The 26,086-nt window shown below is 35.6% G+C and overlaps 1 protein-coding gene across 2 annotated transcripts in view; it reads left to right on the top strand.

Annotated features, from left to right (window-relative positions):
* The window catches only part of OSBPL11 (oxysterol binding protein like 11), an 82,065-nt gene that overhangs the window by 22,528 nt on the left and 33,451 nt on the right, over positions 1-26,086 (top strand). For both annotated transcript variants that reach the window (XM_027845244.1, XM_027845245.1), the window contains exons 3-7: positions 9,214-9,389; positions 10,180-10,259; positions 11,148-11,330; positions 21,907-22,108; positions 25,868-26,013. In XM_027845244.1, the coding sequence (XP_027701045.1) occupies positions 9,214-9,389; positions 10,180-10,259; positions 11,148-11,330; positions 21,907-22,108; positions 25,868-26,013 (787 nt within the window). The remainder of the gene's footprint in view (positions 1-9,213; positions 9,390-10,179; positions 10,260-11,147; positions 11,331-21,906; positions 22,109-25,867; positions 26,014-26,086) is intronic.

Here is a 26,086-nt window from a genome sequence, read left to right as displayed (position 1 = left end):
AAATCTTTAAAAAAAATTCTTATGAAATTATTAGCAAAATAATTTTAAAATCTAAATAAAGAGTTGGATGCATTCATTATAAGCATTCACTCTCTAGAGGCTCAAAACATAAAAACAGTTTTATTTACAACTTAATGGACACAGAAAGGACTAGCACCTGATCCCTTAGAGACTCCATATAGTATAGCTGCAAGTGGGGAGGCCACTTTCTGTCTCCTGTAGCTGCCTTTGTCTCCCAGCATTTGGTGCTCGCTCCCCCAAGATTTCTTCACTACTTTGCTTAGGTCATCCTTCTTTGGCTTCAGCAACACTGCAAATTTGATTCCTTTTGCTCAGTAATTAGCACAGCTGTCCTGTATAACTTAGATCCTTTCCTGACGTTTCTGCAGTTGTGTAACTCTCCAGCAGATGGTGATCTTTGTTTGCCTATGTTAAGGAGTCACTTCTTTAGCCCCTGGTCAGTATGCAGCGAGCACTTGGAAGCGTCTGCTTTTTTCTTTAGCAGTATTTGCAGTTCAAAAACATATACTAGGCCAGAGTGCCTCTGATTAAAGACAAAAACAAAACTTTTTCTCCTGTGTCTTGCTCCCATAGCACCTATCCTCCCATGCCATAGGACTCTTGGGGAAGCTATGAGACTATTCCCTTTTGGAGATGCAGGACTTTTTGTCTCCCTCACTATCAGTCCTCCTTAGCACCTTGAGTTTTGTAGTTCAGGAACTACTGCTTCCTTCCTTACTGGTTCTCTTATCCCACTTTCCCTTGTTTTCCTTCAGGATATCTGGGTGGGCTTATTCAAATTATTCCAGTACCACTTTGTTGGTTGGACCACTTGGGGAAAGAACTTCTAGCTTCTATTGTCTGGAAGGATGGGGGAATGAAGCTAGCAGAACTGAGAGAGGAGGTTTGTAATCCTTTTGACAAAAATAAGGTAAAGATGGTAAAAGGTACCCACCCCCAGGTGAGAAGATTAGATTGTAAGACTTGGCCATAGGCTGTGAACCTTAGTTCCCTTTTTATCATGGTTTTACTTTTCAGAAACTCAAGCTGTCAGGCCTGAAGTTTGAACATTATATATACCTGATAGGAAAATACATGCAATTCAGTAACCTTGTTGCCTGGTTACTTTTCCTGTTTTATGGGATCATAAACTCTTAGATTTAGGTCTAGAAGAGACCTTAGAGATCATTGAGCACAAACCTCTCCTTTTACACTTAAACTGAGGCCAGAGATGTGATTTGCTCAGCAAGGCGGAGGTGAGATTTGAACCCTGGTTTTTCTGATTCAAAGTCAAGCAATTTACCCTGACTATACCCTAACCCCATTTCATGCTAGCTTGGTAAAAATTTTTAAGTAAGCAATTCCTCTCACTTGTGGTTTTCCTGACTGTTTGTAGGTAGTAGAAAAGAAATGAGTACAAAAGAAAACAACACACAAGAGGAAAAGATGATGGATGGAACAAAATCCTAGAGGATTTTGAGTACATGAGGACTTCAGGAAGGATACCTTTTCCTTTTGAGACAGGAGATAATTAGGATAAGATGAGTGAAGAAATAAACTGTGAAGTGAAGAGGTGGGAAATTGAGGTAATGGTGCCTATGTCTCAGTAAAGAAGGATATGAAGTCATTTACTGAGAAAGAAAGAAAAAGAAAGCACAAGATTTTTAGGAGGCTCTGTGAGGAATGTGATAGGAAATACAAAGAGAAGTGACAGTTGCCATTCTTGTTTGTGCTTACACACGGGCTTTCTCTTAATTTTTTTTTACTTAGATTGTATATGTTTGTAAACCTAATCTTATTTTATCAGTTCGTTACCTTGGGAGCAGCTAGGTAGAACAGTGGGTAGAGTGCTAGGCCTGATCATTCTCCTGAGTTCAAATCTGGCCTCAAACACTTCCTAGCTGTGTGACCCTGGGCAAGTCACTTAATCCTGTTTGCCTTAGTTTCCTCATCTTTAAAATGAGCTGAAGAAGGAAATGGCAAACCACTCCAGTATCTTTGCCAGGAAAGCTCCAAATGGGGTCATGAAGAGTTGGAAACAATTGAAAACAGCTGAATGTAAATTGCATATATAAAAATTTTTTCCCTAATTCATTGTCTTACATACCCTCAGACTTAATCACTTTATTTTTCTATTTTGTTCATTAAACAGATCCCATTCCCGTGACTTACTGTTATTGGACCAGTGTGAGGAGCTTCCATACATATCCTGTCTCTCCTCTACTTTATTTTTATTCTAATTTCTTGCCTTTTTTTTTTTTAAACGTTCCCTTTTTCTTCCCTCTACCTTATCAAGCTGACCCAATACTTGTTGAATTGATTGGAATGACTTCAGGACACAGGGATAAGGAACCTTGATATATTGGTTTTTTGATATCCTGCAACTTTGCTAAAGTTGTTTATTTCAAGTAATTTTTTACTTGATTCTCTAGAATTCTTTAAGTGTACCATCGTCATCTGCAGAACAATAGCTTTGTTTCTTTGCCTATTCTGATTCCTTCAATTTCTTTTTCTTCTCTTACTGCTAAAGCTAACATTTCTAGTACCATATTGAATAACAGTGGTGATAATAGACACCCTTTCACCCTGATCTTATTGGAAATGCTTTTACTTATCCCCATTACATATAATGCTTGCTGATGGTTTTAGATAGATGCTACCTCTTTTAAGGAAGTCTTTTAAGGAAGACTCTATTTAGTCCTGTACTCTTTAGTGTTTTTAATAGGAATGGGTATTGTATTTTGTATTTTGTACTTTTCTACATCTGTTGAGATAATCATATGATTTCTGTTAGTTTTGTTGTTGATATGGTCAGTTATGTTGATAGTTTTCCTAATGTTGAACCACCCCTCATTCCTGGTAATAAATCCTACCTGGTCATAGTGTATTATCCTCAGTAAGATGCTGTTATCTCTTTGCTAATGTTTTATTTAAAAATTTTGCATCTATATTCATTAAGGAAATCAGTCTATAATTTTTAATAATATATTCTAGATTTTTTCCAGGAATCAAAGTCAAGCTCCTTGTCATAGAGTTTAAAAGAATCAACTTTCTTAACTGGGAAAGAATCTTTACAAACAGTGTCTCTAATAAGAGCCTCATTTCTAAAATATGTAGAGAACTAAGTCAAATTTATAAGACTACAAGTCATTCCCCAATTGATAAATGGTCGAAGGATATGAACAGGTACTTCTCAGATGAAGAAATTAAAACCATCTATAGTCATATGAAAAAATGCTCTAAATCACTATTGATTAGAGAAATGCAAATCAAAACAACTCTGAAATACCACATCACACCTATCAGATTGGCCAACATGACAAAACAGAGAAATGATAAATGGTGGAGAAGATGTGGGAAAATTGGAACACTAATGCATTATTTGTGGAGTTGTGAAATGATCCAACCATTTTGGAGAGCAATTTGGAACTATGCCTAAAGGGCTATAAAAATGTGCATACCCTTTGACCAGCAATAGCACTTCTAGGGCTGTATCCCAAAGAGAGTGTACAAATGGGAAAAGGACCCACATGTACAAAAATATTTATAGCAGCTCTTTGTGTGTCAAAGAATTGGAAATTTAAGGGATGACCATCAGTTGAGTAATGGCTGAACAAATTGGGGTATATGAATGTAAAATGGAATACTCTTGTGCTATAAGAAATGATGAGCAGGCAGACTTCAGAAAAACCTGGGAAGAATTATATGAACTGATGCTGAGTAAAGTGAGCAGAACCAGAAGAACATTGGACATAGTAACAGCCACATTGTGCAATGACTAACTGAAGGACTTATCTCTTAGCAATGCAAGGATCTAACTCCAAAAGACTCATGATGGAAAGTGCTGTCCACATTCAGAAAAAGAATTATGGAGTCTGAATGTAGATGGAAACATACTAATTTGCTCTTTTTTTTGTTGTTCCTTCTTTTTCATGGTTTCTCCCATTGGTTCTAATTCTTTATTACAACGTGACTAATGTGAAGATAGCTTTAATATGAATGTTGAGCCTATATCAATTTACACTGCATCTTGGCTTGAGGAGTGGAGAGAGATGGGGAGAATTTGAAACTCAAAATCTTATGGAAGTGAATGTTGAAAACTAAAAAAAAGGAAAGAAAGAAATAAAGGACAACCTAAACAAGTAGAGGAATATTCAGTGTTCATGACTAGGCTGTGTCAATATAATAAAAATAGCAATGCTACTAAAATTAATTTATATTTTTAATGCTATACCAGTTAAATTGCCAGGAGGATACCATACAGAACTTGATAAAAAAAAATAACAAAAAGATCTAGAATATCAAAGACTTATATCAAGAATATCAAGCACTCCCAGATATTAAACTGTATTATAAAACAGCAGTCATCAAAACCACCTCTTGTTAATTAAAGAATAGAGAGATAAATTAGTGGAACCACCATGGGAGATTTACAAACAACAGAACTCAATAACCCAGTGTTTGGAAACATGAAGTGGAAAACATAAATTACCTTGGGAAAAACTCCCTGCTTGACAAACTGCTTGAAAACCTAGAAAGCAATCTGTCAGTAATTAGGCTTAGACCAACAGGTTATATCCCACTTCCCAATATATAATGTTAAAGATAATAATATAAAAAAATTAGAAGAGAAGCAGACCATATACCTCTTACAACTATGGGTAAGAGATGTATTCTTAACCAAATAAAAGACAGAGGTAATTACAAAAGACAGAATAAAATTGACTACTTGAAACTGAAAAGCTTCTGCAGAGACAGTATTAATGTACCTAAGATAAGAAGGGAGGTGGTCAAACGAGAGGAAAAATTGTTGTATTAAACTTCGCTAATAAGGTTTAGGCATCCAAGATAAATTGTGTGTGACTAATAGCCATTCACCAATAGATACATGGTTAAAGGATCTGTCATAACCACATGAGAAACCGCTCCAAATCTCTAATAATAGAAATTCAAATCAAAACAATCTTGAGACTGCACATTCACACCCTACAAATTGGCAAAAATGGCAACAGTTAATGTAGGGGAGGATTGTAGAAAGATAGGCACGCTAATACATTGCTGGAGCTCACACTCTAAATGAGTCCAGCACCTCTCCACCCAGTAAAAGGGGAGGAGTGGTCCCATGCAACATCCTTTACTTTCAGTCTTAAGAAGTCAATTAGTCACTCCATGGTCAGTAGTGTTTTGCTTTGCATTATTGTAGTCATTGTGTAAATTGTTTTCCTGATTCTGCTCACTTCAGTTCTTACTAGTAGTCTCCTAAGATTCCCTGAATTCTTTATATTTTTCTTATGAAACTTTACTATTCTGTTGTATTCATATGCCATTCAGTCATTCTCCAGGCCATTGGCACTCCCTTTGTTTCCACTTCTTTCCTGCCACACAAAGGATATTTTTTTATAAATATTTTTTGTATGTGGAAGATATTTCCCTATGTCTTTCACCTCCTTCAGATAAATACCTAGGGCATCAAGAGACGCAATATATTGACTTTTCTAGTGTTATGCCAAATCATTCTCCAGAAGAATTGGACCAGTTCACAGCTTCCAAAGCAGTACATTAGTGTGTTTGTCTTCCCATAGTCTCCTCAACATTCAGTTTTGTTTTTGCCAAACCAGTGAGTAGGGAGTGAAACTTCAGAGTTGCTTTAATTTATATTTCTTTTATTATATTTAGAATTAGAATGTTCATATGGATGTTTTATATGGCTGTTTATGTTTGCATTTCTTCTTTTGAAGGTAGCTTGGGAAACTTCTACGTCATTTTTTCTTGAATATCAAAAAGTTTTCTTATAAAGAAATTTAAGGATTAGCTATTCACTTTTAAAAAATCTCCTAGATGTTTACTAGTTTATTTTTTCCCTGAAAAGCCTTTACCATACATAAATTTCCTAATATTCTTATATTAGTTCTGTGAAGTTGTATATTTCCATAACATCTGAAAATTATAATTTAAAATCATTATTTATTTATCATTCAGCTTTTAAAAGGATCTACCCATTTTTTTAGTTAAGACATAAGTAGAGAAGACAGAATCATGTGCCTTCTCGCCCCTTACCAAAGTGGGAATGATCCCGTTTTAACTTAAGCTTTACTTCCTATATGGATTATGTGTCCTTATATATTTTTAGCTCTACTGCAGCCCAAATAGATTTTTTTAAGGTTCCAAATAAAGGTCACCCCTTGTATTGCATTTTTTCCAAGCAAAGGTTTACTTGATAGAATTACACACAGGCTATTTAACAGTTCCTTTGGCTATTCCCAAATAAATCAAGTATAGGATTTTTATTTAAAACTAGCTTTTTTGTCATCTATAGAACTCTCAGACAAAAGGGAAAAACACCTCGGAAGGTTTCTAAAGTAGTAATTTATATCTATAAATGCTAGCCCACATTTCATATTTTCAGCAAATATTTTTGTGTGTCCCTGGTATGTGTAAGGTACTCACCTTAAGTGCATGGGGGATCAAGTGCAAGGACATTGTCTATTGGAGGAGATAAGGCAAGGGAAAGAGAAGAGGCAGCAGATAAAACTGATTATTGAAGTGCTAATAGTAATTGGTCAAGCAGAGTCGAAGAGGATACTGATACTTAGGAAGAAGGCCAAGTTTTGAGGGAACAAAGTGATCTTGATTTGGGGCATATTGAGATCGAGATACCAACAGAACTAACCATGTCTCTTTCTTATCCTGATTTTTTTTTTAAACTATGCAAAGCTTAAATCAGTTTCTTTGTCAATTATTAGGTGTCTTTATGTGCCAAGCATGGTGCTAAATATTGGGGTTATAAAAAAAGGCAAAAGAAGTTCCTGCCTTCATGGAGCTTACAATCAAATGGGAGAGACAGCATGCAAATAAATATATACAAAGCAACCTGTATACAGTATAAATAGGAAATAATTAACATGGGGAAGACACTGAAATGAAGAGGAATTGGAAGAGGTTTCCTCTTGAAGGTGGGATTTTAGTTGAGACTTAAAGGAAGCCAGGAGGTAAGTAGTTAGGAGCAGAAGAGAAAACATTCCTGGCACGGGTGACAGCCAGAGAAAATACCTGGAGCCAGCAATGAACATCTCACTCTATTGAAGAGTACTTGTTGGGGAGTAAAGTGAAAGAAGCTTGAAAAGATTAGAAGGAGTTAGATTGTGAAGGACTACGGAGAGCTACAGGAGCTTATTAAGTTAGGGAATGATATGATCAGACCTGCATTTTAGGAAAATAATTTTAGTGGCTCACTGGGAGAGGCATGAGGCAGGCAGACACATCACCATCTATTGCAGTAATGCAGGTGTGAAGTGATAAGGACCCGAATTAGAGGGGTGGCAGTGTCAGAGGATGTTATAATGAATGGATGAATTATTTCCATTGAATCTATAACTAGAATTCCTGCCACAGAATCTCTTTGGACAGCTGTTTATCTCCTTTATAATGAATTTAGGAGAGAAATCATTTTTTGAAAGAGCATGGATTCAAATCACAGCTGCTATTTACTATGTGATTTGGGGAAAATTAATTTTTCTCTTTGGGCCTCATTTTTTTCATCTGTAAAATGAAAGGATTGGATTAGGTGATCTCTTGTTGGTCTAAATATGATTCTTGATCATCAATCAGATGCCAGAATCAGCAAATCTCTTTTTCTTCTATTATCTCTTTCACTAGTACTGGGCTAAAAGCATTTGTGTGTCTTAAGCAAGGATTCAAAATTGTACCTTTTTAAATTACTGGCATTTAAAGACTTTGTTGTGCCTTTTACTGTAACTTAAGCAACCTGAGTAATAATAAAATAAATACCTATATGCAATGGATAATGTTTTAATTTTTAAAAATTTCTGGTATATGTTTATTAGTACTTTTATTGATGTCTTTTGTTGTTATATGACATTCATTTCCAAATATATCTAACCCTCCTCCCCAGAGAGCCATTCCTTGTGACAAAGATTTTAAAAGAAATTGGGAGAAAAAAGTTACCTTAGCAAAACTATCACATTGACCATATCTGACAATATATGCAATTTTCTATATGCATTGTATTCTGTGTCCATATCAAATCTATGTTGAAGGGAGCGAGGTGAATTTTTTTAGCTCTTTTATGAAACTTGATTATAATTATGCAGCAGTTTTATCTATTTTGTTTATATTGTTGCCTACTTTATATATATATATATATAGGCATGTATGCACACACATACATGTATACGAATACATATATGTGTATGTATATGTACACATATATACACATGCATGTATATTTAGGCATATATACATGTATGTATACGTATATACATGTGTGTGTATATGTATAAGCCCATATGTGGATATGTATAGTTTTCCTGGTTCTGTTCCCAGTTGGTCAATAAATCAGTCCATAAAGCATTTATTATGGGCACCTACTCTCTCCACTTCTTTGCTACCACAAAAGTGTTGCTCTGAATTTCCCAATATTTATGAGAGCTTTCTTAGAGGCAGTTAGTTGACACAGTGGACAGAGTACTGGGCCTGAAATTAGGAAGACCTGAGTTCAAATTTATTCTCAGATACTCACTAGCTATGTGACCCTGGACAAATGTGTATTAGTATGCTCCTCTTCCTATAACCTCTCTAACATTGACTTTTTCTTAGTCTTTTGTCACTTTTCCCCTTTTGCTGAATTTGAGCAAAACCTCAGTTATTTTGATTTCTGTTTTTTAATGATTTGGAGTAAAGTTTCATATATTTTTAAGTTGTTTCCAGTTCTTTTGAGAACCCTCCTTCCCATCCCTTGACCATTTAGCCAGGAGAATTTTTTAAAGAATTATTAAAATATCCTTAATGCTTCTACCTTTGTGTTGTACCTAACTGTTTACTTCACCCAACTTTCTCCTCAACTCTTTTTCTCACACAGCTTAAGAATTCACAATCTCTGTTAATTTAGTATCCTTTCCCATTGGGAAATTTGAAGCCATCTTTTCCCAAATAATTTTTTTCCAGTTTTTTTTGTTTGCTAAACAGTGGGGTTAAGTGACTTGCCCAGAGTCACATTGCTAGCGTCAAGTGTCTGGGGCTGGATTTGAACTCAGGTCCTCCAGACTCCAGGGCCGGTGCTCTATCCACTGCACCACCTAACTGCCCTCCCAAATAATTCTTAGTGTTAGTGGATTGCACATTTCTATAACTACACAGATAAGAGGTTTTCTAGAGCTTTGAATGTTTAAAAACCCAGATTCCTCATCATTATAGGTTTTTCGTTTTAAATAATGAAGCTGGACTATTGGAGTACTTTGTCAATGAACAATCTAGAAATCAGAAGCCCAGAGGTACTTTGCATCTAGCTGGAGCAGTAATATCCCCCAGTGATGAGGACTCTCATACTTTCACTGTAAATGCTGCCAGCGGGGAGCAGTATAAACTCAGAGGTAGGAAAGTGAAAATTAATGTGGTGGTTTTTCTTTTTCATTTGAGGTCACTCCTACCTTGTTACTTTGGTTTGTTGCCCTTTTTGTTTTTCTTTATCTTTTGGAGAACAGAAATAATTAATAATGATAATTAATCATTAACAATGAATTATCGAGCTAGCTATGGGAAGAATAATTGAATAATGCTTTTTAATGAGTTTATAAAATCTTTCTAAGAATGAACCTCTTTCACCCAAATGGTCATAGAACCAAGTATGTTATATGTAGGGATTGCTTTTCCCCAAAGATTTTGTAATGATAATCTTTAACAAACAATATCCTGCTTATTGAGAAATGCATTAAAATGGAATTCCTTTTCAGTTTTTGTTTGTCCTAAGGAAATATCTCACACAGTAACTAGGTCATCCTGGTTGAATATTGTGTGAGATCTGAAGGCACAGTATCACCAAATAGTTTGAGCTACTTTGTTTAATGCAAAAGTCATATTTGATTTTTTAAAAATGTTTTTCAAAGAGAACAGTTTGTAGCCAAATCCTGTTTTCTCTGTTTATGGCTTATCCACTCTATATAATATCTCTGTGTTCAGAATTACTTCCTTTATATACAGCAATGCCTAGCTAGGTTGGGTGGGCTTCAGTTTTACTTTTTGTCCCTTGTTTGGGATGACTGTTTTGGAATTTGAGGATTAAGTTTTGGTTTTCAGTCATTTAAACTCTTATAGACAATCAAGTGTTGATTAAATTTCAGTGAGAGATTTAAAAGTAAATAACTTCTAGGTTGTCTTTATTAGCCACAGATGCTAAAGAACGACAGCATTGGGTTAGCAGACTTCAGATATGTACACAACATCACACAGAAGCTATTGGAAAGGTATGTGAATTGGATTGCAGTATTAATTGAAAATAGTGAAAGAATGTTTTTGAAGGTCTCAGTGTACTTGAAATGTGAATCACTTAGTAATATTTATCCAGTTGAAAGGTAAACACACGTAGGGCATAACTTAACTCTAGTATATGTACTTTTCATAGTTTTTCATAACAATGTCAAAACACGTTTATAATGTGTAGCCCTCCAGTCTAGCCTTCAGAAAAAAACATAAAAAATTTTGTACTTCTAAGAAGTAGATGTAATCAATGATCAGAAAGTTAGAATATTCCTTGAAGAAATATTCATTAACATTTGAAAAAAAATTGTTCATTTAGATTTTATTCCTGAATATATTATTTTCTTCAGTATGATGGTTGAAGACAAGATGTTGATTCTTTAAATTTGACATTTCTTGTTGTAATTATTAGTAATTATTAGAGCTAAAATTAAAAGGCAGAATGATTTAGAAGATTGTACTGTGCGTGTATAATCCTGAATTTCCCATTTTTGTTCAATTGCCAACTCACTGTAGGATGTTACAGTAAAAGTTATTGTATTGGTTTGAATATAGGCAATTCCCAAGTATAGCCCATACCCCTAAAATTAGTTCTTTGAAAAGAGGGGAAAAAACTATGTACAGTGAAAAATAGCATCAATTATAGGCCAGATTTGGGTTTTTTGAGCCAGAGCTGGTGGGGATAGAGGAATATAGCCTGTATCTGGACCAGTATGGGGCTTCCATTTTGGGTGCCTTAAGTTGTGCTATGCACAAAATCATGTTTTTTCATAATTCTGAAGTATTATACATGAATAAATTATAAGCATACATGGTAGAGTGAAATTTTGAGGACTTTTTTGTTTTAAAAATATTTTACTTTGCTTATCTAACAGAATAATCCTCCTCTGAAGTCTCGGAGCTTCTCACTTGCATCTCAAAGTAGTGGTAACTCTCCAGGTTCACAGAGGAGACCAAGTCAGAATGCCATTTCTCTTTTTAATGTTGGACATTCCAAACTGCAGTCCGTGGGCAAAAGAACTCAGTTGCAACCTGACCACCTTGTGGAAGTCAGAGAGGTCAGTATGAACTAGTTAAGTTAAAGTACAGCAAAGAATGTTTGACCTGGTCAGTTTTTGTCTGCATTTTGGGTTTCCTTACTTCAATTGCCTGCCTTGCCAGCCTGCTGTTTTTCAAGCTTAGTGAGTCCCAAGAAAAGAGCTGGCCATTACATATGCAGGGTCCAAGCTATGGTCTTTCACAGAGAAATTCATCCCTTAAGAGCAGGAAGGAGAAAAAAGGAGCATAACAGGAGTATTTCTTGGTTTGTCAAGTGCAGTTCCAGGAATCATAGGAAATCAGTGGCACCAGAAGGAATTTTGGAGCATGTAAATTTCAGAGAAAAATACTCCATTTGCTCATGAATAAAAGCCACCTGCTTTTTCAGCCTACCTTATCCACATAGCACTGATGAGCATTAGCTGATGCTGCCACTATTCTCCATCTTGGGGGCCCATCTTATGATGGGAAATTATTCTGTGCCATGGAGATTATGGGCAGAAATAACATTCTTTATATATTCTGAGCAGACATAGATGTTCTTTGAACCCATACCCCTTCCATAAAAACTAAGTATTGTAGCTGCCTGTGCTATCAGATGGAATTATCACTTCCCAGACCATGAATTTTTTCTGGACCATCTGCACCAGGGTTAGATATAGCTCAAAGCCTTCTGTGCAATGATTGGTAAAGTAATATGGACAGAAGAGCTTTCCATTAAATAAGTGTGTATTTCTGTTTAGGGGAGAAAGTGGGAACTCAGAGTATAGGGCACAGATAATCATCTGACATCATGATGTTGTCGCCTTTTGTTTATTTTTTTCTATAAGAATTACATTGTGTGGATTTATTTCCTTTCTCTCCTTTTTCTTATTTTTCTCTTCATTCGACATATTTAAGTTGGGGAGGAGGAAGTTACGTGCCAGAATTCTTCAACCCAGCCCTTAGACAGTCCTCATCCTAAAGTTAGAGGTTACACAGGAGCCTTACTGATTTCCCTCATCTACATTGTTCAGACGTAATAGTAAGAATGGTGGTGTTGAGTCATTTCAGTCATATCCGATTCTTCTGGACTCCATTTTGAGGTTTTCTTGGAAAAGATACTGGAATGGTTTTTCTTTCTCCAGCTCATTTTACAGATGAGGAACTGAGGCAAACAGGGTTAGGTGACTTGCCCAGGGTCACACACCTAGTAAGTGTCTTAGGTCAGATCTAAACTCAGGAAGATGAGTCTTCCTGATTCCAAGCCCAGTGCTCTATCCACTGTGCCACCTAAGCTGCCCAGTAAGAACATTAAGATAATAATACTACTCCTAAGAATAGTAGTAGTTAACATAGTGCTTTAAGCTTTTTTTTTTCCTTTTTTTGCTTTTTGGTGAGGCAATTGGGGTTAAGTGACTTGCCCAGGGTCACACAGTTAGTAAGGGTCAAGTGTGTGAGGCCGGATTTGAACTCAGGTCCTCTTGACTACAAGGCCAGAGCTCTGTCCACTGTGACACCTAGCTTAAAATTTAAACTTAACTGTGCCACGTAACTTAAAAATTTAAAGATTGAAGTTAAAAATTTAGAGACTCAGGTTTCTAAATGGTAGTTTTAATAACATTTAAGAGTTATTAAAAACCATCCTAAAAGCATTTACTCTAAGTGCTCTTTTTGTGCCTGAGAGATGCAGTATGGTGTGTGTAGTGGATAGAGCCTTGGTCATGAAGACCTGGATTTGGATCCTGCTTCAGACATTTAATAGCTATGTGACCCTGGCCAAGTCATTTACCCTCTCTTTGCCTCAGTTTTCTCATCTATAAAATGAAAAGGTTAGATGTGATCTCTAAAGTCCCTTTTGGCTTCTATGAGCCTCTGAACATTTTTAGAAGAGGACATAGTGAGTTGGAAAGGGAACTTTCAAGAACATTATTTGATATCTATTACTCTCCGAAGGGAAAGTAAATTTCTCTTAATCTTAATGATTTTTTAAAAATTCACTTTCACTTTCCAATGCCCTCCTTCACCAAAAAAACGTAGAACCAAAGGAAGTATTAAAGAAGTATAGTTAGCAAATGAGCAGTACATTGGCTAAGTCTGACGTCTTATGTCTCAGTTTTTCCCTACCTGTACTCAATAACTCTTCAGCCTAGAGGGTGGAGGAATGCACCCTTCCTCTTGAGGTCAGAATCAATCATTGCATTGGTCAGAGTTCTGAAGCCTTCAGTGTAGTTTTCCTTTACATTACTTTGCCCTGCATCAGTTCATACAAGTCTTCCAAGTTTGTTTAAATTATTGATATTCATTGTTTCTCATCAATCAGTTAAGTCAGCTAACATTTATTAAATACCTACTGTATGACAGGCACCTTGCTAGCAACTGAGGAAGCAAAAACATAGTGAAACAATCTTGACACAAAAATTCTGTTACATTCCTGTACCAGTTTATTCAGCCATTCCTTAATAAATAGGCATGCACTTTCCTTTCAGTTTTTTTTCAGGCACAAAAAGTACTACTCTAAATATGCTTGTGCATATGCTTTTCCCTTTGTTTTTTTGCCTCCATAGTAGTGGTATCATTGGGTCAAAGAGTTTTGTAGAGTTAGTGACTTTTTTTTTTAAAGTGATTCCAAAATATTTTCCAGAAGATGCAGGAAGTTTTGCTGTTCTTCTGTTCTGAGGTTTCAAATATATCTACCAATTCTGGGAGAATATCAGTCAATCATCAAGCATTTATTCAGCAACTGCCATGTACTAGGCTGTGCGCTAGGCTCTGGGAATATAAAGATAAAAGTGAACCAGACCTTGCCCTTATGGAGCAGCAGTAAGATAGAAGAGTAAGTTAGAATTGAATATTTTGAACATTGAGAATTGAGTTGAATATCCAGCTGTGGATAAACAGTTAGATTTACCTCCAGCTGATTATGGTGAAATATACAAAATTATACCTAGATGCATTTTGCTTCTAAAAACTTATTCCATAATTTCTTGAATTTTTACTGTTTGCTCACTTTAGATATGTCAGGAATTAAAAACCATATGATTTTCTTCTTAATCTTTAATAAAACATGAATTTTGTTCATACCTTATACCACTTAGGGCACTACCGTGGTAGTGGCAAAATACCTTCATTATAGCAAAAAGTAAAGAGAGAAAAATCAGTATGCTGAATCTGTTCCACATATGCCAAATTATTTGTAGAAACATTTTTTGTAGTAGCTGAAAAATGGGAAACAAAGTGGGTGTCCATCATTTGGGGAAGTGCTAGATAAATTGTGGTATGTGAATGTACTAGAATATTCTTGTGATACTGGGCATGAGTAAAACCTCAAAGAACAAAAACAAGACCAATGAGGGTACTCGCCAGAAGTGATGGTTGATACTGAATCTGTCTGAATTACTGTTGGTAAAGACACATTTAGGAATCTTTGAGTTTGAGAAACACGCATCACTAAGGAACAAAATATAATGACATTGCTTTAAATTGGTAGAAACAATTTCAGAAGAAAATGTAAGGTATATAGCTCAAAATTTAAAAATGTTTTGAAAGCTTTGATTTTCTGTAAAAAGAGAAGTATATGACCAATGGCAGTAGAGGCATGTTGTCTCTAACACCAAAAAAAGGAGATATAATCCATTTGTTGACAAATGGGTGCAAAAAGGGAGATGAAAGGAATATCAATATTGAAAAGAATTGTCTTTCTAAAGAATAAAAAAATTAGAAACAGAAGGAAAAAATGAAGAATAGTTTCAATGAGATACCCACATGGGAGTATATGAGATACACGTGGTCATGTGTCCATTTTGACATTATCTTAGTAGATACAATTTTGGCCATACTGTTTTCTAGTTTTCCAAATAATTTTTACCAAATAATGAATTCTTAAGAAAAAAAAAAAGATTCAAAAGGGGCAGCTAGGTGGCGCAGTGGATAGACCACTGGCCCTGAAGTCAGGAGGACCTGAATTCAAATCTGACCTCAGACCAAACACTTGCAACTTACTAGCTGTGTGACCCTGGGCAAGTCACTTAACCCCAACTGCCTTAAAAAAAAAAATCCAAATAATGAATTCTTATCCCAAATCTTAAGTTTTTACACTTGTAAAATACAAAGTTACTATGTTTATATGTATATGGAACTGGAACTGGTAGCTGAAAATTGGAGGGAATATATCACCATATGTCCCCATTATACAGTATTTTATTGGAAACGCTAGCAAGAGCAGTAAGAGAAGAAAAAGAAATAGAAGGAATCAGAATAGGAAATGAAGTAATAAAACTTTTTGTAGACAATATGAAGATATACTTAGAAAATTCCAAAGACTCAACTAAAAAGTTAGTCGAAATAATTAATAATTTTAGCAAGTAGCAGGATATAAAGTAAATACACATAAACCATCAACATTCTTATATGTCACAAACAAAACCTTGCAAGAAGAGATACTCCTTTTAAAATAACTCTAGAAAGTGTAAAATATCTGGGAGTACACGTGCCAAAGCAAACTCAGAAACTATATGAACAAAATTATTAAAACTTTTTATACGAGTAAAATCCGATTTAAATAATTGGAGACATGTTAATTGATCATGGGTAGGAAGGACTGATATAATGGAAATGACAACTTTACTTAAACTAATTTATGTATTTAATACCATCACAATTAAATTAGCAAAAATTATTTTACTGAATTAGAAAAAAACAATAACAGAATTCATTGGGAAGAACAGAAAGGCAAGAATATGAAAGGAACTAATAAAAAAAAGGGCATCTAGGCGGCGATAGAGCAAAAAAAAATGTAGAGGGAGGAGGTGTATTCCTTTTGGAGTACAGTACTGGGTTTTTTTTTGGTTTGGTTTGGTTTGGTTTGTTTTTGTCAAGGCCGTTGGGGTTAAGGACTTGCCCAGGGTCACACAGCTAGCAAGTGTCAAGTGTCTGCTGGATTTGAACTCAGGTCATCCTGACTCAAGGGCCAGTGCTCTATTCACTGTGCCACCTAACTGCTCCCAAAGTACTGGGTCTTAACCTACATTTTAAGACTATAATTATCAAAACTATATGGTACCGGGGCAGCTAGGTGGTGCAATGGATAGAGCACCGACCCTGGATTCAGGGGGACCTGAATTCAAATCCGGCCTTAGACACATAACACTTAATAGCTGTGTGACCCTGGGCAAGTCGCTTAACCCCATTGCCTACCCAAAAAAAAAAAAAAAGCCAAAAGAAAAAACCATATGATACCGGTTAAGAAATAGGAAGGTAGATCAGTGGAACAGAGAGTAGACATATAATTTACAGCAGCAAATAAATATAGCAACTTTGTATTTTAAGTGTAAAAACTTAAGATTTGGGATAAGAATTCATTATTTGATAAAAATTGTTGGCAGTATGGCAGAAATTGGGTACAGTCCAGTGTCTTACACAATTTACTAAAATAAAATCAAAATGGTTACATGACCTAAAGAGATCTTGCAAGAAAATTTGAAGAACATGGAATGTATTGCCTGTCAGACTTACGGATAGGTAAACAATTTATGAAATTTTATAGGCAGATTCTCATATTTCAAATATATTAAGAACTTTGTCAAATCTATAAGAATATGAGTCATTCCCCAATTGATAAATGGTCAAAGGATATAATCAGTCAGTTTTCCAATGAAGAAATCAAAACAATTTAATCATATGAAAAATGCTCTAAATCATTGTTTAGAGAAATGCAAATTAAAACAACCTTGAGATATAATTTTACCCTTATCAGATTGGCTAAAACAATTGAAGGGGAAAGGAACAAATGTTGAATGGGATGCGGAAAAATTGACTGTTAGTGAAACTGTTCTCCAACTATTTTGGAGAACAATCTGGAGTTAAACTGCCTGTACACTTTGATCCAGCAAAACCACTAACTGTTCTATTTCCAAAGATGGCTAGGGAAAAAGGAAAAGAAACTATATGTTCTAAAATACTTACAGCAGCACTCTTTGTGGTGTCAAAGAACTGGAAATTTCAGGGATGCCTATTTATTGGGGAATGGCTAAACAATTTGGGTAATATGATCGTGATGCAATACTACTGTGCTGTAAGAAAAGATGAGCTCTGATCTTAGAAAAACATGGATAGACTTGCATGAAATAATGAAGAGTGAAATGAGTATAACCGAGAAACCAATTGTATACAGTAACAGCAATATTGTTTTAAGAACAATATTAAGTCATTATTATTATAAATATACAAATTAACTACAAAACACATGAAGAAAAGCACTATCTGCATCCAAAAGAAAGAAATGATAGAAGAATGTATAGAATGATTTTACATGTGTGTGTGTGTATACATACATATATGTGTATACACACAGACATATTTGTGGCTAGTGGTAGCCATCTCTGGCTAGGAGGGGAAGAAGAAAAAATTTAAAAGTTACATGATAACTTTATAATCAAAAGAGATAGCAAATTGATTTGCAGTTTCATGTACAATCTTTTTTTTTTCTATTTTGCTATGTTAGGGAAATGCTTGTTTTATTTCTTAAGTTCAGAATGAAATAAAATTTATAAAAGAAAAGAATTGAGGGGGAAAAAAACCTTCAAACAGCAGACGTAGTAATGGACTTGGACTTAGGAAGATCCAAGTTTAAACTCGGCCTCAAAAACTCACTCATTGTGTAACCTTCAGCAAGTTACTTAACCTATCTGTGCCTCAGTTTCTTCATCTGTAAAACAAGGAAGTTGGACTCCATGGCCTCTTAGGTCCTTCCTAGCTCTAAGTTTATGAGCTTTATGATCTTTTATGATCTGTCTATAAAAATCTGTAAAAGATATAGATATATCTGTCTATAAAAGAATCTGTCTATAAAAAAATAGAAAACTTACTAGTTACTGAATTATTTGACCTAATTAAACTAGTCATTTATCAAAACAAAACAAAAATCCTATTACTTGAGTGGAGGGGGAAAAAAAAGATTGACCATGCAAACTTTGAGATATATAATATAGGTAAACATCTCATCACTCTTCCATCCTTTGTCCTCAATTACAAGAAGAATCTGTGTTTTTTCTCAGCCCTGGGGTGAGCATTCCTTCCACCTGTATTCAGAGGCACATAGAAATTAAAGTAACTTTAACTTGCTTAGGGATTACACAGCTGGTTCATTGTCATAGAGGTTTGAACCAAGTTCTTCCTGCCTCTGAGCCCAGCACTCTCTCCACTACCGTACTACCTTTGCTTCTCTTAATTGTAAATCTAAATTTTTAACCTTGCCAAAAATTTTTCCTTGGTGGTGCTTTCTTAATACTACAGTCATTTCCCAGTGTACCCTGTCCTCTAGTACTGAACCATCCATTGTACAAAAGAAAAATAGTTAAGCAAAATCACCCCAACACAATAACTTCATTTTACAGTATGTGCAATATTCCTCAGCTATAATTCCCTACCTTCTACTAAGAGGAGAAAGGGAAGTGTTTTACTATCTGTTCAAAGGGACTAAGATTGATCATAATTATTAATCAGCATTTGGCTGCCTTTTAGTTTTGTTTTCATTTGCATTTTTATGGTTGTGTTCTAGTTTGACTTACTTAACAGTATCAGTTAACAGTCTCTTCTCATGTTGACTTAAAGGTATAACAATATTTCATTCCATTCATTTATGACAATTTACTTAGCTATTCTTCAATCCATGGCCATTCACTTTGTTTCAAGGTTTTGCCACTACAAAAAAAAAAAGTGTAGCTTAAAAGAGAAACTGATAAGGATTTACTCCCTGAAAGCTAGAATAGACTAAAATAGAAACCAGTGACTCCATTAGACAGTAAGACACATTAGAACAAAACCAAAAGATTGAAAAATCTTTAAAAAAAAAAAAAAAGGTAAGATAGATAAATATCTTACAATATCTAAATAATGAAAAACAGGTCAAGAAGGGATCACTTAAGGATTATTGGGTTCCTTGAAAAACATAATTTAAAAAATAAAAGTCTAGATATTGTATTTAGAACCACAGGACAAAGCCTTCACATAAATTACCGCAAGCAGCCAGAAAGAAGTTTAGGTATCAAGGAACAAAAGTCAGGTTCATATAAGACCTGTCAGTTTCTACTAGAAACAAAAGGAGACCTTGGAAGACAGCATCCTTCCCAAAAGGCAAATGATAGGTTTACAACCAAAAACAATTTGCCTTTCAGAGTTGAAAATACACACATGAGAAAGGTAAAAGGAACACACTAGTATAGGAAGGAGAAAGAATTAGGTGGTGAAGAAAGTCAGGGAGTAGTCATTAGATGAAGCTTACCCTTACCTGAATTGGATAAAGGAGGGTCAAACACACAGTATGATAAAGAAATGCTGGCAAACAAAACCAGCTTCTTGAAACTGAAAAGGAAATTAAAAGAAAAAAAGCAAAGAACTGAAATCTAAGGAGGTGACCCAATTTTAAGAACAAATTGTGGTATATGAATACAATGGAATGTTATCGTACCAGAAATAGTTTTGAATAAGATAATTTCAGAATTCCCAGGTAGTATGAACTGATTTAAAATGAAGAGATATGTAGAAAAGACAACAGATGTATAAAGAAAAACAACTTTGAAAGACTTAAGAACTCTGATCAAAGGACTTACCAGAAAACTTAAGCACAGAGAAGTTTTGTGACTTGTCACATGATATTCGAGCACATCATCTTACTTATCTCCTGAGAAACCTGTATTTGGGTCAAGAAGCAATAGTTAAAGTCAGTGTGGAACAACTGATTGGCTAAAATTGGGAAAGGAGGACAAAAAGCTCTGTTATCACCTTATTTATTTGACTTATGTCCAGAATACATCATGCAAAATGTCGGGCTGGGTGAAATATAACCTGGAATTAAGATGGTCAGGAGAAATATCGACAATGCTGAAAATACCACTCTGGTGGTAGAAAGAAGTGAGGAAGAATTAAGAAACCACTTGATCAGGGTGAAAGCGGAGAGTGTAAAACAGTGGCTTGAACCTTAACATTAATTAAAAAAAAGTAAGATCATGGGAACATGTTCTTATCCCTTCTTAGTAAATAGAAGGAAAAGAAATGGAAGCAGTGTCAGATTTTATATTCTTGGGCTTAAAGCTTGCTGTAGGTGGTGATTCCTGCCATGAAATTAAAAAAACACTTCCTTGGAAGGAAAGCCACAGCAAATCTGGATAGCATTCTAAAATGCGGAGACATCACCTTACTGACGAAGATCCATGTAGTCAAAGCTATGGTTTTTCAAATAGTAACATGGCTGTGAAAGTTGGACTATGAGGAAAACTGAATGCTACAGAATCGACGCTTTCAAATTGTGCTGGAGAAGACTTTTGAGAATCCTTTGGACAGCAACAATGACGTTAGTCAATACTTTTAATACAGTTAATTCAGACTATTTGCTGGAAGGTCAAATATTGAAGCTTAAATCCTTTGGCCACAATGAAAACATAGGACTCATTGGAAAAGACCCTGATGTTGGGAAAGATTGAAGGCAAAAGAAGAAGGGGATGGCAGAAGATGAGATGGATGGTGTCATGGCAGCCACGAACAGGAGTTCAGACAGGCATTGGGAGATAGTGGGGGATAAAAGGGCCTTGAGTACATGGTCCCTGAGGTCATGAAGAGTTGGACATGACTGAATGACTGAACAGCAGCTGAAATAGAAGTCATCTCAAAGTCACCTGGTCCAGGAATAGCAACAGAAATCAGACTTTATGTAACATAAGACTCTACTCCCATTCTTCAAGGCACTCAGCCTAGTTTCCTTCTTGTTTAGCATTTACTGTAAGGTTATAAAAATCTTTCCCAGATCTTCTTAAGTCAGTGCCAAGGATAAGGAAATGGGGCACTTTACTAGAATTATGGTGAAAGGAACTGCCAACTTCAGAGACCATCTCAGTATCACATTTTAAAGATTCTGAGAAAGCTATTTCTTTGCTCCCCTTTCTGGGAATAAATTTAATTGGGCTTTGTTTATCCATAGGGTTGAAAATATGGAGAATCCCTTTCTAATTTAGAAAGCAATCAGAGATTATAATGTCTTTTTCTAGACAGCATAGTTTACTTGTTCCAGTAACATTTGAAGCCTATCAACTGAGTTGCCCCTGTGACCGTACTGTGGCTCTCCATACACCTTGGCTCCAATCCAGATACCAAGGCCCTAGAAAAGAGGCTTTGTTTCTCCTAGTGTCCTTCATGATTAACATCCTACTAGCAGATTAATACTTTCTGACCCTCATAACTCTAGAGAGATCTCCTTCTGATTTCTCCATCTTCTTTGATGGTTATATATGTTCATATATTTCATTGTTTGTCATTTGCTTTTATGTATGAGATCAACCTGCATGCTGTGGTGAAAAAGCACTTCAGAAAAAAGAGACTTTAGAAATTCAGTGCTCCTACTTGAATTCTACTCAAACCCTTATTTTTAAAGTGAACTAACTAGCTTACTAGCTGACATGACTAAAACTCAACTTGTAACTTGAAGATTTATGACTTGTAGCTCTATGAACTCTAGGATATAGTAAACAGCAAGATATGATCTTTAAAGTGATATTGCTATTTCATATATGCTGTTAAAAAAAAAAAAACTTAAGTGGTGACCCGCAGATATGTTGTTTTCTGTAGATGATGTCTCATGCAGAAGGACACCAAAGAGATTTAATTAGACGCATTGAATGCCTTCCTGCTTCTGGTCATCTTACCTCCTTGGATCAAGATCTCTTAATGCTCAAAGCAACTTCCATGGCAACTATGAATTGTTTAAATGATTGCTTTCACATTCTCCAGCTACAACATGCATCACATCAAAAAGGATCTTTACCTTCAGGTAAGGTATGGATTAAAAGTGGGTCTCTACCTTAAAGGTATTTAAAGTTATACTTTGGCTAACAATCTAATTCATTCATGAGTTCTTTTTTGTATTAGGTGGTCTCTAAGATCTTCCAAGTCCTGTGATCAGGTAAGGTTATAAGATGGATCTATCATATCATTGCCTAAGACTTTTGTACTGTACCGTAGACATCTCCCTGCCTTTATTCTAGTCTCCATATGGTGTATGTGTTTGTGTATATACATATAGAGGGAGAGAGGCAAAGTGGATAGAAAGCCAGCCTTGAGAGTAGGAATTGCTGCGTGTGTTCAAGTCCTATTGATACTAACGGTGTTACCACGGGCCAGTCAGTTGAATCTGTCGGTGCTCTAAACCTTGAAGACTATATGTAGCTGATTATTAGTCATCCTGAATTGGTTGGAGGGGCTTCCACATCAGAAGTTCCCCACACCAATGAAATCATGGTTCAAGATTCCCCTGTGTTTGTTTAATACTTAATTTTGCAGGTTTTTTATGTTATGAATATCTTTGACATATTTTTAAATTCTGTACTAGGATCCAAAAATTCTTCTCTCTGACCAAGAACAAGAAGAATTAAAAGTGAAAAATTGGGCCTTCATCAGTGACTTCAATATTTTTATCTGAAATGAGCAACACACATACGTGCACTTACACACTCATATAGTCATACATACATACACATGCATACACAAGTGTGGTGTAGAAATACATCAAATTCAATAGAGAAACAAGGAGAAATGGGAGGTGGAGAAGAGGTTAAGAGGGAAGCAAAGATTGGCGAGGAAACACTGGCAAGCAAAACAAACTTGCTGTACCTAAAGGGGGGACTAAAAAAGAAAAAAAAGCATAGATCTAAATTCTAAGAGAGAGTACTTATCAATTAGAAATGGATGAATAAGTTGTGTATATGAATGCAGTATAATGTTATTGTACCATAAGAAATAAAAGATGATTTCAGAGAACCTCATGTAGTATGAAATAATGCAGAGGGAAGAGCGCAGAACTAGGACAAGAAAGAGGAATAACTTGGAAAGACCGGAACTGTGATCAGTGTGATGACCAACCATGCCTCCATAGGACCTTTAATCAAACATTTCCCCAACTCCTGACAGAGAGGTGGCCCAAGGTACATTCAGAGACAAGCATTTTTGGACATGTCTACTATGTAGATTGTTTTTATTTTGTTTGATTTTGTTTTATTATGCTTATTTGTTTTATTATAATGGGGGAGGGGAGGATGGTTAGCATTACTGATTCTCCCTTCTCTCCTCCCTCCAAAAGTCTGCTGAAACATTTTTTTTTACACAGAGGAAAACAGGAAAAGTAATATATGTGAATATTTGTGAAAGTAATATATGGAGCTTATATACTTTTTTAAAGCATAAAATATGAAATGGAGATTTATGGCTTTATATGCAGTCCTTTTTTTGTTCTGAAGAAATGTAGAACATTACATTCACATTCACAATAAAAAGGAAAGGTTAAAAAATTAATAATATTCTGAAACTGAAAAAAATTTATTTACCAAACAACTTTAGTGTTCTATAATGATGGCCTGCCTTTTATTTGCTTACATCCTAAGGGACATTCTTCTCCAACATTGTCAATTTTGGAGCACAGATTAATTAAGAATTTATTAAGAGCTTACTTAATAACAAGTAATTTATTAAGATCTTACTATGTGACAAGTCCTGTACTAAATGCTACAGACTCAAAGAAAGGCAAAAATAGTCCCTAGCCTCAGGAAGCTCCCATTCTAGTGGGATGGGGATGTCAACAATATGTAAATATATAGGTACACACAAGTTATATACAGAGTAGATTGAAGGTGGTCTAAGAGGGGATAGATCATACTAGCTGGAGAAGGTGGGATTTGAAATGTCTCAGAGGAAACCATGGAATCTGCTGGGATGCAGGAGAGTGAGAACTCTAAGCTTGGAAGACAGCCAGCGCAGAGACGTGGCAATAGGAGTTGAAGTGTTCTGGATGAAGAACAGCCAGTTGACCCGTGTAGCTGGATGGTAGAGTGTGGGGAGCAGTGTAAAATAAGGATAATGGAAAGCCAGGAAGAAGCCAGGTTATTTCTACCTTCTCTCTTTTAATCTTAATGAAAGGCAGCATGTCTGAGTGGTTAATGGGCCAGACTCATTCAGGATTCAAGTCTTAAGCTCTGGCACATACTGACCATGTGACAACTTCTCAGTAACCCAGCAGATGTACAGTAACACATGTGGGACAACATATGTTAATCTGCATTGGTAGATTTCTCACCAGAGGTTCTCTACATCAATGAAATCACAAATCTGCCACCTACCCTCAGGCCCCTCCCCACAAAAGGATCTTCTCTTTTCAATGCCATAAAAATCTAGTAGTAGATGATCTTCACTTACTAACTTGAGTTGTTGAGACCCAGCAACTGGACACATGAACAATTTTGACAGTGTTATGAAAGCTAAATAATTTTTTCCTAGAAAGGTAGATGGTAGTATTGTTGTCTTTATCAAAGACAATATCAAAGCTTTATCAAAGCTCTTCATCAGCAGTTTTGTTCATGATGTTAAATTTTTCTTCCCTAAAAATCATAAAAGAGGATTTTTGATTTTCCTTATCAAAATTAAAGATTGGAGTATTTTGTTTTATCTAATTTTTGTTCTTGAAATAGGATAGATCAATTGTGTTCCCCAAGTAGGACCCCTCCTCGTGTGTTGTGAGACAGTTAAAAATATGCCACTAAGTTGATTGGCAGAATGTTCCAGGGGCCACTATGTAATTTACACTTGTACTGTAATACATGGGCAGTGTTACAGTGTGAGTGATTTCCTTACTCTTTGCTGTTTCAACTGCAGCAGCCTTAATGTTTTGTCATGGCATGCTATGACCCAGCTTCATTGGAACCTAGATCTGCCTCTGAAATCAAGTGGAACATTTTCCATTATTGATTAGACATTGAATCTGCTTTGTTAAACTAGTTGAGGGTAACAGAAGACATTTGAGTCATTAACTGAGAGGATGACAGGTCTCCAAATGTGACTGCTATCTTTCAGTAAACCAGCTATTATTTATTCAGCTTAAAGGCACATAGAACTACCATTTTCCATAGCAGAAAAGGATAGAATTTTTTTTAAAAAAGGATAATATCTAATACGGTGCTTTACTTTACTTTAATATCAAGTAATGCTTATTGATTAAGTAGGTAACGAGAATAGCAATGTTTAATCTAAGATCTCAGCATGAATGTAAGTTAATAAGCATGTTTATGTTTTATAAAATGCCATATTTTAGTTTGTTTTTCATTCTTCAGATTCAGAGGCAATTATTCTCAGTTCGTGAAAAACATGGCCTAGGTCCTAGGTTTAAATCCTCCTTAAATCTGATAGAAAACATCACTAGCACTGATATGCCCACTTTCAAATGTGTGCTTTTGGTCAGAAGTTCACATAGGGGCTGTTAGGGTGACAAAATGCTTTTTTCATCCTCAACCTTGACTGAAAAGTAAGCTTCTTTTCTCAGGCTTAGGACCTCAATCCAGTGTCAGATTTCAAATTGCAAGCTTCCTGTGTATAATTGTCTAGTCGTGGAGCACATGCTAATGAGTTTGAAAGTGACTCTTACAGAACCTCTGACCAGCTTTAACTGCTTCTAGTTCTGCAGGTTCCAAATAAAGCAAAAGCCAACTCTACCAAACCTTTCAGATTATGAGCAAGTTACAGCGAAAGTTATCTCTTACTTCTTCAGGGACGACAATCGAATGGTTGGAACCAAAACTACCTTTGCCAAACCACTATAAGAATGGAGGTGATCAAAACTTTGCACCTGAGCAGAATAAGCCAGTGGCAGTCAGAGAAGAGCCATCCATTTCAGAATCTGGACTCTTAACAAGGGTAAGATAATATGAACATGTGGATTTGATAGATAGATAGATAGATAGATAGATAGATAGATAGATAGATAGAT

This window comes from Vombatus ursinus, unplaced genomic scaffold, assembly GCF_900497805.2.
Source record: "Vombatus ursinus unplaced genomic scaffold, bare-nosed wombat genome assembly UNPS02014959.1, whole genome shotgun sequence".
In the NCBI taxonomy this organism is placed as follows: Eukaryota; Metazoa; Chordata; class Mammalia; order Diprotodontia; family Vombatidae; genus Vombatus; species Vombatus ursinus.
This window is presented reverse-complemented; position numbering and strand designations above follow the sequence as displayed.